This window comes from Hipposideros armiger, unplaced genomic scaffold (genome assembly GCF_001890085.2).
Source record: "Hipposideros armiger isolate ML-2016 unplaced genomic scaffold, ASM189008v1 scaffold_33, whole genome shotgun sequence".
Taxonomy (NCBI): Eukaryota; Metazoa; Chordata; class Mammalia; order Chiroptera; family Hipposideridae; genus Hipposideros; species Hipposideros armiger.
In genome coordinates this window covers 4,095,113-4,109,941 of record NW_017731383.1, presented here as the reverse complement: position 1 = coordinate 4,109,941, position 14,829 = coordinate 4,095,113, and the positions used below count along the sequence as shown (strand labels likewise).

Below are 14,829 nucleotides of genomic sequence, written 5' to 3'. Positions count from 1 at the left end.
AAGCAACGTCCTCCACAACTAGACTGAAGAACAAAAGGACAACAACTTGTCTGTTCCCCTTCCCCCAATCCCCCAGCGCTGTTCCCATCCCCTAATTCCCCAATAAAAATCTTTAAAAAAAAAAAAAATCAAAATGCCTATAAACATAAAACCAATAAGAAATCGTGAGTGCTTACTTTCAGCATCCAGAGGAAGTGTCTCATCTTCATTGTAAGCTCATGGGGAGGGGCTGCGTTCGGTCTACAATGAGCCGTATAAATCTCCCAGCTCTTGTCGATGTAATTCATGGAATAGAGTGTCTCCTGTTGCCCACTGAATAAACTGCCTAAAAATAAAATGGACAAATAAACATTCAAAAAATGATTACAGAGTCATGTTTTGAAAAAAAACAGTGGTCGGAATAATCCTATGGGTTTTGTGTTTACCTTTTACACGGCAGGCATTTGGATGAATGTTCTCGGTCATCAGTTTTGTAAAACACAAAAAGAGCGATGGGCTTGTATTTCTGTGATTATAAAGATATGATAATTACTCCTCCCTCCAGGAAGTGGGGCGTAATTTCCCTCCTAGAGTGTGGGGTGGGCTTCTAACAAGCAGAGTATGGAAAGGGAGAAATCGTAAGTTTACAGGAGAGAATCCTGGTTGACACCACTTTAACCAGATGATCAAGGTCAACATCACCAGTAATAAGACAGGTCAATGTCACATACCCTGATAGGATGTGACCGAGAAGGGCAGCTCATCTCCTGGATATTTTCCCCAAAACCCATAACCTCAGTGTGATGATGAGAAAACATCAGCAGACCAAAATCAAGGGACATTTTACAGAATGACTGACCAATATGCCTCCAAAGTGTCAAAGTCCTAAAAGACAAAGTCTGAGAAACTGTCACGGGTTGTAGGGGAGTAAGGGGATTAGACAACTACACGCAACGTGGGCACGTGGATTAGATCCTGGACTAGAAAAAAGACGTCTGTGGGAAAACTGGGGAAGTCTTAGGAAAGTCTGTAATTTAGTTAATGGTATGGCAGCCACGTTAGCGCCTCCATTTTGATAAGTGTTACCGTGGCTCTGTAAGATGTTATCATGAGGGGGAGCCGGGCGAAGGGTATATGTGGGAACCCCTCTCTACTAACTTGGCAATACTTTTGTAAATCTAAAATAATTTCAAAATAACGTTTTGGTGGACTTTTTTTGTTTTTGAAGACACAGTATCAGTTTTGCTCTGAGAAACACAGGACATTCTGGCCTAAGGAAGAGTTGGTTGTGGCTATTTCTGAATAAAACCCTGAGAGCTATTGACAGCACTGAAACGTGACTCAGATCTGAAAGGTTTGCAAATTTTTAAGCTGGTATCTCAAAACTTTTGTTTCTAGGCCTTCAGTTCAAGAGTATGAAAAAATACTGATGAATGCCCAAGAGGACGACGTATAACTCGAGTCATGGCTTGCTCTGCCCTCGTCCGTCTCACAGGGCCAGAAGTACTTACTGGTATACTTTGTGATGAATGTGGTAAGCCAGCTGCAGGAGGTAATTTAGAAATGTTCTCAGAAGTATTGTTGTAAATGGAGAATGAATTTCTTCCACTGGTATGTCCTGATGGGCTAAAACAAGAAAATTGCAGAGGATGCCTAGTGTTTTCAAGAAACTTCTATTTTATTTGCTCCTGGTACACAAATTCGAAGAACTGAATACAATGGAGTACTTTTTTTTCCCCTAGCGAACACTTTGAACAATACATATGTATCCACCTGAAAATTAAGTACCATTTTAAGTCACTTTACAAGACACTTTCAAGATCCCATGTCCCAGTGTTTTGCAGAGTGGTCAGAGCCACAGTTTGATTAATGCTGCTGATTCTAAGTGGATTCTAAGTCTGTTTCAAACACTGGTTTGAAGTAAATAGGTATTAGTTCTAATATTTTATTTCTCAAGTAGATAATGTGAGGCTTTCCAGTCCTGCCGCCCAGAATTCAGCTGAAAGGAGTAAAACCTTCAAAGTCATTAAATTTATTGCATAAGTTTTCTAATTTGAAATCAAGACAAAGCCCAAGATTGCCTAAAGCCTTTTCTAGTCTATTCCAAGCCCCGCCTACCCCATCATCTCTACTTCTGACCTGACAATGTAACGTGTTTTTACTATAGATCGGGGGCAGGCAAACTTCTCTGCAAAGGGCCAGGTAGGAACTACTGCAGGCTTTGAGGGCCAGGAAATGTCTGTCACAGCCACGCAGCTCTAGGGCCGTAGCAGCGACAGACAACAGTAAGCAAATGGGCACAGCTATGTTCCAATCAGAGTTCACCATGAGCACAGGCAGGGGGCCCTTTGCTGGCCCCTGCTGCAGAAGGTCTTTCAGTGCTGCTAGTACTTCACAAGGTGGCCTCTTCGAGGACGTTTAAGCACCTTGAAAAGAAGCCCACATGTGGTCTTCTGGAACACCTCTCCCAGCCCCTGCCTTCTTCACTCCCTCGACATTTCCTAACTGGTTTCATGGTGACATGATGTTACACAACTCTGTAAACCAAAAGGTGTAGAGGGCCAGGAATACTCACCACTTAATACTCTGTCCATATCAGCAAGGGTGATTTTATGGTGATGAAATTTGCAGTCTTTCAGGAACCTCCAGAAGTGAAGCTTCGTCATCAGGAAGGTGTTATCCAGGGACTGATCGCACCCTAGGCTGCTGTAAAAGCTGTAGATTCTTCTTAGCTCGGTAAGATTTCGTAAGACAGCATATTCGGCCTGAAAAGAGAAAAACACACACATCTTAATCTTACCCAATTAGAACGAAAGCAAAAGAAACACCTGTTCTGTAAATTAAATGAGATAACATGCGAAGTAATGTTATTCTCCCCACCCAACCCCAGGTCAATAAAATGCAATTTCTGAGTTAATAGTAAAAAACATGCTGTTATCTCGACAATGAAATTACTTTCTTACTATGTGATACTTTTGCTATCTGAATGGCAGCAATAAAATTCTCTTGTCTACAGATCAAGATCTCTTATGAACACAAATATAAAAATCCTCAACAAAACATTAGCAAATTGAATCTACCAATATATATACATATAAATATGTCAAGACCAAGCAGGGTTTACCCTGAGATTACAAGGCTGATTCAACATTTGGAAAATCAATCAGTGGAATTCATCATATTGATAACTAATAAAAAAGACCACATAATCATAGCAATTGATGCATTTGACAAAACTGAACACCATTCATGATAAACACCCTCAGCAAATTAGGACTAGAAAGAAACTCCTTAACCTGAATAGCATATACAAAACATACCACTCACATCACACTTAATACTGGAAGTCTGAAATCAGCAATATTCACCTTGATTGCTTTACTCATCTCCCTCTGTCTCCATTCACCTTCTGTTATTGCCCCCAGGCCTTCAGTGGCCTGATGCTGCCCCAAATTCCTGCAGCCTGTAAGTGTCCTGTTCTCCAAAACCACTTACCCTTACCCGATACCTCGCCCTCCCAAATGAAATAGAAAATATGAGGAACAGTATTTGGGGTCGCTGTGGAAACAGAAAAGTCCCACCGGGGCAGCTGCATCAGGCATCTGTCACTCTCAGCAGCAACTTCTGTTTTTTAAAGTCAATTGGATAAACATGTATGGTCTACCCTGTCTGAAGCGTTGTTCTAGAAAATGACACAAAACTTTCTTCATGAAATTAAAATCTAGCAAAGAACACCAGACATACACACACAAGTCAGTATGGTAGAGCAAAGTCATGAAGGACGGAGAGATGGATCTAAGCAAAGAGCTTCCCGGAGGACGCTGTCCGTGAACTGAGAAAGGAAAAATGAGTAGGACTTCACAGGGCGCAGGCCCCCCAACTGGAGGTCGGGGTGGGGAAGTGGACAAGGTGGGGGTCCAAGAACACCAGGAGGGCCGCATGACCTGGAGCAAGGCTGTCACCTCCCTCTGCCCCAGCTCCCTCACGTGCAAAGTGGGACAACCACATTTCCTGCCCCAGGACCGGCCAAGTTTGTTCAGTTGGTTAAGAGCTCACTCAAGAGTTTGAGCTCTGAGCATCAGCGGTTTGATTCCCGGCCTGAGCTGAGCAGCCACTGAGCTGCCAACAGGTGGCAGGATGGCTCAACTTAAAAAAGAAAAAAAAAGTGTATTTTGGGCCAGCCGAGTGGCTCAGTTGATTAAGAGCTTGCTCAAGAGTGCAAGCTCTGAGCAACAGGGTCGCTGGTTCGATTCACGGCCCAAGCTGAGCTGCTGTTGAGCTGCCAACAGGTGGCAGGATGGCTCAGCTAAAAAAATCGAAAAACAAAAAACACATTTCCTGCCCCGTAAGCTGCTGGGAGGAGTCAGGGACATAAAGGCATTTGGAACCGTGCCCAGAGCCAAGGGCTTTCCATGCACATCTAGCCATTACTATCACATGGTAATATTATCGGGTTGGAAAGAGGAATTGATGTCAGATCCCAGGGAGCCCTAGTTAGGCAGACTAAGGAAATGGAACTGACATCAAAGGCAGCCATTTGGATAAGAAAGGGTATAGCTAGAAGGTGTCAGCTTGTTTAGGCTGGAACGAGAGTGATCCAGAACCTTGCTCAAGAAAAGACACCCACATTTTGACAAAATGATTCCAATCAAAGATAATAAAAGTATATAATCATGAGAAAACATCAGATAAACTCAAGTTGAGGGACATTCTTCAGAATAACTGACCAACACTCTTCAAAAGTCTCAAGGTTGTGAAAGACAACAAAAGATGGAGGAGCTGTCACAAACTAGAGAGACGTGAGGACCAAGTGCAGTGAGGAATCCTGAGTGGGATTCTGGGACAGAAAAAGGGCATCAGGAAAAAACTGGTGAAATGCAAACAAAGGCTATAGTTTTCGTGCTGTAGCGAGGTTAATTTCTTAGATTTGATGGTGATATACCATGCTAACATTAGGAGAAGGTGGGTAAAAGGAATATGGAAATGGTGCTATTTTTGCAACTCTTCTCTAAGTCTTAAAATCATCTCAAATAAGTAAAAAAATAAAAAGATGATTTGCTAAATTGTAACATGTCCACATTATGAAATATTATCTGGCCATTAAACAAAGAAATTCCTGAAGTATGGAATTGCAGAATTCTTTCACTTTCTATGTCATATATTTCTATGTTTGAATTTTTGTAAGAGCATGTGCTGCTTTTGTAATTATAAAACAGTCAAGATATATTTGATAATACATAATTTTTAAAAGACCCATGTTTTGACACAGAACCCTAAAGTGGAAAATGAATGATATACATGTAAAACAAAAATATATATACCTGTACCTATATATCTAAATAATATAAACAATGTGATCCCTTTTTTTGTTAAATCAATGTATATGTTTATATATTCATCTGAAAATTATATTGGTGGAGAGTACTTAATGGCACTGAATAGCTATCATTAAATTCTACATGAAAATAGATTATAGAACAAAATGATCCATTTCTAGGCAGGTTTGCGCAGAAAAAAAAAAACTAGAAAAATGATCACAAGATTTTGTCTCAGTAAAGGTTCTCTTTTAATTTTTCTTATCTGTATTTTCTACATTTTCTACAAGTATCACGTACAGCTTTTGTCACTAGAGAAAGTAATAAAGTTTCCTATTTTAAACCAGAATCTTGCAGCAGAGGCCGTGAGTGACAGTATTGACCCAGAGACAGAGAAGGGAGGGGGCGGGAGTAAGGAGGACTCGCTGCTGAGGCCCCATGACCTGGGGACCAGATAAGGCAGGGCTGAGGAAGGGAAAAGGGGCCAAGATGCCTTGCAGTGCTGAGGGACCAACGGTTGTGAAAATGTCACAACATCGTCAACAGCATTTTCACAGCAGAACCATACCAGCCCCAGGCAAAACAGGGCCGAGATACGGGGGTGTATGTAATGCCTCCGACTTGCCAGCCGCTAATAATATGAGGTCCAGGCACACATCATTTTTTCTCTCTCTGAGGATTTCTAGAGTCTAATGATTTCTAAGGGTTTGAAGCTCCTTAAGTCCTGGCAGCCCATAATAATGCACAGTAGAACTAAGGCCCTGCAGCAGAGGGGGCCACAGCCTGGGCTTTCAGACCAATCTGGGTGGAAGGATGACTCGGCCTTTGGGCTCTGAGGCTCTGGGTCATTCACTGAGTCCCTCCACTGGGCTTCCATCTCCTCACAGAGCTTGCACATTAAACAGGGTGAACCATACAAAGCACTCATCAGGCATATAAAAGACACTCAGTACATGACAGCAATAATCAACTATTTCCCATGACTGTGGAGACTCGGATGAATATTTACGCCTACAATGTAAATTTATCATGATACACAGGTGGATTTTTGGGGGTTTTTTTTTACCTGCTTCTTTTCCTCTGGTTGGTCTTTCTCAGGGTACATACTCAGCAGCAAATGTAAATTCAACTCAATGCTCGATCCTAACACTGACTTGCTTTCACTGCCATCAAGCTTTCTGATAACTTCTAGCAAATGAAGGCAAACATAGGAGATAATTGTGAACAGCAATGTTACAATTTTTCAATGTCATGCCAAAATCATTTCCCACAGAAATGTGGTACGAGAGCACTCCCCAAAAACCTACTAAGAAAGCAGTTGCTCATGGGAAGCTTCAGTTTTCTGAGTATTAGGTATATTTTGGTAAGTGGATACCATGAATAATGCAGATTAACTCCTTTCACCTGACAAGTGAACACCCTACCAGCACTGGTGGAAGGTCCTTGGTACTGGCTCCTGACAGCGCATTCTGAGGACAGGCCTGGGTAATTTACCAGTGCACCTTCCAGGTCTGGAAACTCCGCTATGTGATCATAGGAGAACAGGCCATCGTACACACGCCCATTCTTGAAAGTTAATCGGCCCTGCAGATTGAAAGGTAATCGCTGCAGTTTAGGAAAAGTTTCCATAGGAAACCATTGGTAAATGTACATCAATAACATTTTCAAGGGTTTGGGGTTTTTTGTTGGCTTGTTTTTAAGATAGGCACTTAGTCCCCATATAATCAGGTTCCTAGAGTCTCAAGTCACTGTGCAAATCCTCTCTCCCTCATCCTCCTGATTCGCCTTCACTGTTCCTCCTCTCCTCTCACTGTATCTGACACACACACAACCACTTCCTAACTTCAAGCACCCCTAGGTCACAGGATGTGTCTTATTAAACTCTTAGTGACCTGCAGACTGCCCATCACAGAATAGGGGCTCTTGATATCTGTCAACTGAGGCCAACAGTCAGTCTGATTCAGAGATTGACATTTGTGGAAAGCTTCTCGAAAAAGAGTTCCTTCTCTCTTCCTGAGTGTGGTATGTGGATGTGAAGTCTGGAACCACAGCAGCCATATTGCAATCATGAGGGAAGGGCAGCGTAAGGGTGAAGCTGACGTGGTAGGAGGCGTCAGGGATAGATGGAGGAGAAACCCTGACATCTCTGAGTTGCTGAATTAAACCCACCCTGAAGCCTACATTATTCTCTATCTTTTATGGAAGATTAAGCTAATTTTCTGTTACTTGCAACCAAAACCTCCCCAACACACACACACACACACACACACACACACACACACACACACCACAAACTAAATAACCTCTAAATATACAGGAAATTTTGGTAATTGTATTAAAATTCATGTAATCATGTTAAAAAAATAGTAAGTTATCCTATGCAAAATGGATAATGCACTTTACTAAATAAAGAATGGCAGGCCTTTTACTGTATTTCCTGTGCTTGACATAACCTTTAAAATGTAATCTTCACAGGTCGGTACTCACCATGCCATGTTTTTTATTGGAGACCCATTCTCCCTCGTATATGGCTCCACTGGCATAGTAAAACTTTCCATTGCCGTGACGATATCCATTTACAAAGTCCCCTATGTATTCATTTCTCAAAGGATACTGGGAGTTGGGGATTCTCTTTAGAAACCATGTGTGTGTTCCAAAGCCATTCTTAAAGAAAGAAAATTTTCATGAGAAATGCTCAAAATATTTCCTCTTTTTACCTGAATCTATTTACAATTAGGAATAGATTAAATACAATGACTCGTTTGAAGAGGCAAAGAACATGAACTTTGGGGTCACATGAAACTGGGTTCAGCCTCAGCTCAACTACTTACTAACCAGCCTTCTGACCTAAGGCAAATGATTTAAGCCCTCTGGATTTCATCTGTAAAATGGAGGTAACACCTACTTTGCAGGTTGGGTGTAAAGACTGAAGACAGTGTGTATAAAATGCCTAGCTTGAGACTGATTATTTTAATTATTTTAAATTTTATCTTGAACATACAGATTGAAATCTCAATCCCACTCGGGAAAGAAGGGCAAATTAAGCCCAAAGCGTCCAGAAGGAAAGTCATAATAAAGAGCAGGTCTCAATTAAAGTGAAAACTGAAAAACATCAGAGAAAATAAAACTAAGACTGGCTCTTTGAGAATTTTAATGAAACTGATATACCTCTGGCAAGACGAATAAAGAAAAAAACAGAAAAAACACAAATTACTAATATCAGAAGAAAGGGGGAACATCCCTATAGATTCTACATATGTCAAAATAATAAGTGATTATGAACAACCTTATGCTAATAAATTTAACAATTTCTATGAAATGGACAATTCCTTCAGCAACTTCCAAAGTTTACTCAAGAAGAAATAGATAACCTGAATAGCACATTATTTACTAAAGAAATACATTCTATAGTTAATTTACAGTTAATCGTCCCAGAAAGACAACTCTAGGCCCAGAAGGCTTCACTGGCATATTCAACTAAACTGATGAGGAAGAGACAATACCAATTCTACAAACTCTTCCAGAAAATTGAATAAAAGAGAGCACTTCCCAACTCATTTTATGAGGTCAACATTACCCTAAAAGCTGCAAAGATTATAAGGAAAGAATACTATAGATCAATATTCCTCATGAACATAAACACAAAAATCCTCAATAATTAAGTATTAGGAAATTGAACCCAGCAAGATATAAAAAAGGATAATATCATGACCAAGTTGGGTTTATCCCAGGAATGCAAGGTTGGTTCAACATTTGAAAATTCCAATCAATGTAATTCAGTTTATTAACAGACTAGAAAAACCACATGACTATCTGACTAGAAGCAGAAAAAGCATTGGACAGAATTCAACATTCATTCATGATAAAAACTGTAAGCAAATTAAAAATTAAAGAGAGCCTCTTCAACCCCATAAAGGGCATCTATGAAAAACCTATAGCTAACATCACACTTAATAAAAAACTGAATTCTCGGGGCCGGCCGAGTGGCTCAGTTAGTTAGCTCACTCAAGAGTTTGAGCTCTGAGCAACAGCGGTTCGATTTCCGGCCCAAGCTGAGCTGCCTCTGAGCTGCCAACAGGTGGCAGGATGGCTCAGCTAAAAAAATAAAAAATTAAAATTAAAAAACAAAAACAAAACCTGAATTCTTTCCCACCAAGATCAAGAAGGATGCAAGGATGTCCACTGTCTCCACTCCTATTCAATACCACACTGGAGGTCTTAGCCAGTGCAATAGGCAAGAGGAACAAAAATGGCACACAGATTAGAAAGAAGGATATAAGGTTGACTATTTACAGATAATATGATTGTCTACATAAAAATTCCCAAATAATCTACAAAAAAGTGACTAGAACTATTATGTGAGTTCAGCAGTGTCCCTGGTTACCAGATTAATATACACAAGACATCATCAAAAAATCCTAGCTATGCAAACTACATAAAATTAACCATATAAAGCTTTTCTTTTCTGTGCAGGAAGTACAACATGTAAATAATAGTCTCAGTCTACACATTATGGATTCACCAATGGCAGAACCCAGCTTGTGGGGAGGGCCTTTAGAGAAAACTAAATAGTAAAACAGCACTCAAAAAGGCTAGTTTAGACCAGCAAATCATAGTTTGAGTTTCCAAATTTAGCAGATCTTGAATTTCAGATTACCATACAATATACCCTACCAATATTAATACCATACGGCTGTGGACCAGCGAGTGTCCACCTCTGGGTGTATGCTGCTAACACCAGCTGGCGTGGTACCTGGATGCCCTTCCCCCACTGGCCAGTGTACTCCTCATTGGTTGTCAGCCATCTCATCCTACCTTCCCCGTGGCGCACGTTGTTTGCCCACTGACCTTCGTATATATTTCCAGATTTGTAACTAGGACAAAAATAAATAAAGGCATAAAAACAGTCAGTTATCGCATACACAACATTTGCCTTCCACACTTTCTTTTAAATGTTCTCCCTAAACACCTTGGAAGAAATCCAAACCTCGTGCCCAATGGGTGGGCATGTGGTCGGTAAAAATAATCATCTTAGGGGGTAGAATAAATCACTTTATTAAACTTCCTGACCATTTAATAAGGTGACAAGGTGGATAAGAACAGGGATTTAAAATCTTTTTAAAACTATTCCCTGTAGTACGATAATTAGTCAACATTTTGCCCCCAAACATTTTAGTCTTTAAAATATCTGACTCTTATCAGCTCAGTCTAAAATCAAGCAAATGTGTCAACATTGTTCAAAAAGTGTAAACCTAATCGCAGAGAGCCATGACTAATATGGAAAACAAAGAAAGGCAGTTTCTACGTATAAGAAAGTAAAACAGCATGATTGGATATCATTTAATATGGTGCTTTTCTAAATTTTCTGTAGACTGTTGTCATCACCATAGAGATTATACTGGGGTTAAATTTAAATATTTCCGCCCTGCTTATATAGAAAATGTGTTCTCTGTGATTTCTGCATCATGGCTTTCAGTAGCCTAAGTGAACACCATGTAGGCCCACACACACTTCTCACCCACCCCCCTAACGAGGAGCAGTGGTACCTACCATCTTATCCCCCAGCCCTCTTTGATGTTGTGGACCCAGTCTCCCTCGTACCAAGAGGTACCTTCCTGATTGTAATAAATGGAGCCCTAAAACAAATCATGTCATTTAAAAAAATAAAACAAATGCTTTTTTAAAGATAAAGATACATATGAACTCAAGGAGTCTAAACTATGCAGAGATCAATGTCACACTTAGGCAAGACATCATGCGTGTGATGTTTCTGTTTTCAGTCAGAACATGGTGGAGTATCCACCAAGAGGGTATGAGGTCATGTCATAAATCAATCGCTCCTTAATAACAAAGTACCATGTGAGGGCGTGGAATGACTATATGCATTACATTCAGTACATTCGTTAGATTCGTAACTGTTCAATAAATCCCTAAAGCAATCCTGTTTTGTTGTCACCTGAAGTGAATAGTGGCACCTTCCGTATAACTGAAGGTCACTCTCATTTATGTACCAAAATCATTTTTATCTGTTTTGACATCTTTCTTTACTGTGTCCAAGTACAAGTGAACACGGCAGAACGTTTCTGATGACTCCTCGAAGGGGCTAGCCACTGTGCAAGGTATTTGGATCTATACTGAATGGCCTCAGATTGCTTGTTTATTCATTGGTTTCTCTCTCTCTCTCTCTCTCTCTCTCTCTCTCTCTCTCTCTCTCTCTCTCTGTTTCTATCTTCTTCCTCATTATCAAGCTAACTGTTCCTTCTTGCAGCCATCCAGGTGCCTCCATCTAGAAGTCACCATCCCCAACCCCTCCAATATGTCTAAACCAATCTATGAGCTAAAACAAACAAACAAAAACAGCACACAATGAACACTTTAAATCTGACACCCACCTTCCCGTGTCTCTTGCCATGGCACCAGTGACCGATGTAGGACACGGGCTGCGTGCTGCACTTGAACATGCCAAATCCGGTCCTCATGCCGTTGACCACTTCTCCTTCATAGGTGCTGCCATCCGGCCACGTGTATGTGCCATGGTTCATGGGGACGTTCTTCACAAAGTCTCCCTAAGGCAAAATGGCCGTAAGGGACAGAAAGAAGGCCATGAAGAGATCCCCAGCCTGTGGGCTGCTGGAGACGCGTCCTTGACGACCTGTCTCTCCTCCCATGGAAACACTTGACTATCACCCCAGCGTCCACCCTCCTCCTTCCTTCTCTGCACGTCCTGTCCTCTCTCACCTGACCCCTCCTTTGGGTAGAACCCTGAGCAGAAAACAGTATCTGGAAGGCTGTGAGCAGACTGAGCTCCAAGCAGCCAGCAGGTGACACGGGACAGCAGTGTTTGCCCTCCTGGCCTTGGGGACTTAAGATTCTTGGAACCCACCTCCAAGGAGGCTGATTCAGCGGGTTCCTGGGTCCCCCCAGGGGTTTCTAATGATTATCCAGGTTTAGTGATCATTGGGAGAAACTATCTTTCTGCCTGTGGCTCATCAAAATATCCCGCAGACATGTCCCGTCAACCGCCTGTCCCGGAGGGCGCCTTCCAGAGAATCCTGTCCGAGCCTGGGATGAGCGGGCAGCACACAGACCTCTCACTGCCACCCAGAGAATCAGGTTCTCTTCTACCAGTGAACTCACTGGAGGCAGCCAGTCAGCAAAGAAAAGAGGACAGCGCGGCCAGGCCTGACCATCAGCCAGAGCGCAGGAGGCCGGCTCACCTCCCTGAAGACGCTTCTGTGAGAGCCCGAATCCTGCCCATGAACCCTCCTAACCGGGCTGCGGGTGAGGGGTCTGTGCAAGAATGACCCCTGCCTGAGGGCTTCCAGAGACAATGACCCAGAGGCCGCAGGCTGGAAGGCAGGGCTGCGGGGGAAGGGAGTTTAGAAAGTCTGGCCCCAAACTACTGCTGGGACCCAATCCTCAGGGTCCCCTGGGCCTTGGACGCTCTCTCCCTCCGTGACAGTGAAGGTAGACCCTTCCCTTGCCTTCCCTGTCCGGCTCCAGTTAGCTGCCCACGTGGTCCGAACTTGCCTCTGTTTCCCTCACCTGGCATTTGTTTTAAGTAGCTTCATCACCACTCATTGACACCATCACAGTCAGCAGCTCTGCAATTGTGATTTCTGCAACAGCAGTCCAGGCCCTCCCTCACACTGCGGGTGGGAGTTGAAAACAGTGCTCTCTCTTGGAGGGCAGTTTGGTCCTAGCAATCAATTTAAAAATACATATTCCCCTCAACCCAGCCACATGGGTCAAGTGAGACCCACACAATGGAATATAAGCAGCCAGTAAAAATAAGTAGGTCTGGGTGCATGGATAGGGTTTGATCTCTACAAAATGAAGATACAGAAGCGAGCGGATAGTAAATTGTTCATCAAGATGAAGGAAAGGCCAAGGACATGTACGTGTGCTGTGCATGCACAGAACACATAGAATCCTCTAGAACATACAAATGACACTGGGAACAGCAGCAGAGAGTTCTGGGCAGTAACAGGCTACTTTTCACCTATATTCTTTGGTTCCGTGGGGTTTTTAAACCTATGCACTTAATTACTTTCATAAAGTAGGATGTTTAGTCATGGGACCCTGACCTTTAAGTTTCATAATTACAGCTTATAACTATAACATATGATATGCTTTACCTCATATTTCAATCCATCAGCCCAAATATAAGTCCCTTGTCCATGCATGAGTCCTTCTGAAAACATACCCTTCAAAACAGAACAACAAACCCTTAGGACCAGTGGTCGATCTCATAAGACAGCATGTAAAACTCCATGCCACCCCCGGTCTCAGTCCTCAGTCTCCCTGGGATTTTACTCTTCATTATTCACTCTACTGACCTTAGTGCTGTTTGTACGATGAATAAAAATCGGGAAAAGAAAAAAATCTAAAATGATGACTTCAGTTGAGCCAAGCCATGTTTCTACTTTAAAATATGTCATCAGGGGTCAACACAAAATCAGCATTAAGGACTTCCAATTTCTTTTGAAGAATCAATGGACCTGTCTGAAGACGCAAATCTAAAACTATCACCCCACTCCTTCCTCCCCGCCCATTCCCCAAACGAGTAACTCACGTGGTAAGTACAACCTCCTTGGAAAACTGCAAAGCCCTCTCCCTCATACAGTCCATGGACTTTTTCCCCTTCATAGCTGCAGGGAAATAAAGTTCAAGGTAATGAATGGTGTGAGTGAGCCTAAGGGACAGCAGGTTAAAATACATAACTGACATGAGTGAAGAAGTTCCTCTCACACGCGCTCACGCAACGCTCTCCGAGGGCTACCCTGACTGCCCCCTTCTAGTACTGGGGCTAGCGCTGTGAACGAGGCTGGAAAGTTCCTGTCCCAGGAGCTTACAGTTCACTGAGGAGAGACAGATGGGAAACAGGATGCAAACAAGCTCATTTCAGATGGTGTCCAGTTTTTGTGAAAGAAGTGATCGGGGAGGACGCTGCTGTATAAGACGGCCATGGGGAGGCCTCACTGAGGACACGGGAGCTGTACTGAGACCTGAAGGACTTGAAACAAAAATCCATGAGAAGAACCCTGGGAGGAGGATCTCAGGAAAAGGGAACAGCAAGTGCAAAGGCCCTGAGGCAGGAAAGAGCCTGAGCAAACACAGAGGAGAGCTGCACAGCTGGAGAGGGGTCAGGAGGAAGAGGGAGGAGGCAGAGGCGAGGCAGGCTGGGCGTGGTGGGCTGTGATGAAGATGGCACTAAAACCCAAAGCTCTAGGAGGAATCATGAGATGGTCAGATGTAGTTCTCCAAAGGCTGCTGTGTGGAGAGCTAACTGCCAGGAATTAGCAGGGGAAGGGGAGAGACATGAGGGGTTACGGTCTATTCTGGGCAGCTTCCCTTCAGGAGGATGAAACGGTGCTGAAGTGGGTGGTAGTGATGGTTGTCCAACATGGCAAGTGTACTTAAAGCCCCTGAAACGTACACTTAAAATGGTTAAAATAGTAACATTTTATGCTATGTGTATTTTACTACAATAATTTTTTTAAATGCAGATAATATTCTGGACATAGAGCCAATG

The 14,829-nt window shown here is 42.6% G+C and overlaps 1 protein-coding gene across 6 annotated transcripts in view; it reads right to left on the bottom strand.

The window, feature by feature from the left end:
- Window positions 1–14,829, bottom strand: part of RSPH10B (radial spoke head 10 homolog B) — a 30,954-nt gene that overhangs the window by 13,452 nt on the left and 2,673 nt on the right. For 4 of the 6 annotated variants that reach the window (XM_019637437.1, XM_019637435.1, XM_019637436.1 and 1 more), the window contains exons 3-14: window positions 13,870–13,945; window positions 13,433–13,501; window positions 11,687–11,860; window positions 10,845–10,930; window positions 10,048–10,168; window positions 7,782–7,958; window positions 6,719–6,878; window positions 6,361–6,482; window positions 2,555–2,744; window positions 1,491–1,605; window positions 426–505; window positions 177–325 (exon numbers count right to left, since the gene is read on the bottom strand). In XM_019637437.1, the coding sequence (XP_019492982.1) occupies window positions 177–325; window positions 426–505; window positions 1,491–1,605; window positions 2,555–2,744; window positions 6,361–6,482; window positions 6,719–6,878; window positions 7,782–7,958; window positions 10,048–10,168; window positions 10,845–10,930; window positions 11,687–11,860; window positions 13,433–13,501; window positions 13,870–13,945 (1,519 nt within the window). The remainder of the gene's footprint in view (window positions 1–176; window positions 326–425; window positions 506–1,490; window positions 1,606–2,554; window positions 2,745–6,360; window positions 6,483–6,718; window positions 6,879–7,781; window positions 7,959–10,047; window positions 10,169–10,844; window positions 10,931–11,686; window positions 11,861–13,432; window positions 13,502–13,869; window positions 13,946–14,829) is intronic. The other 2 variants (XM_019637440.1, XM_019637441.1) reach the window with 2 other exon arrangements.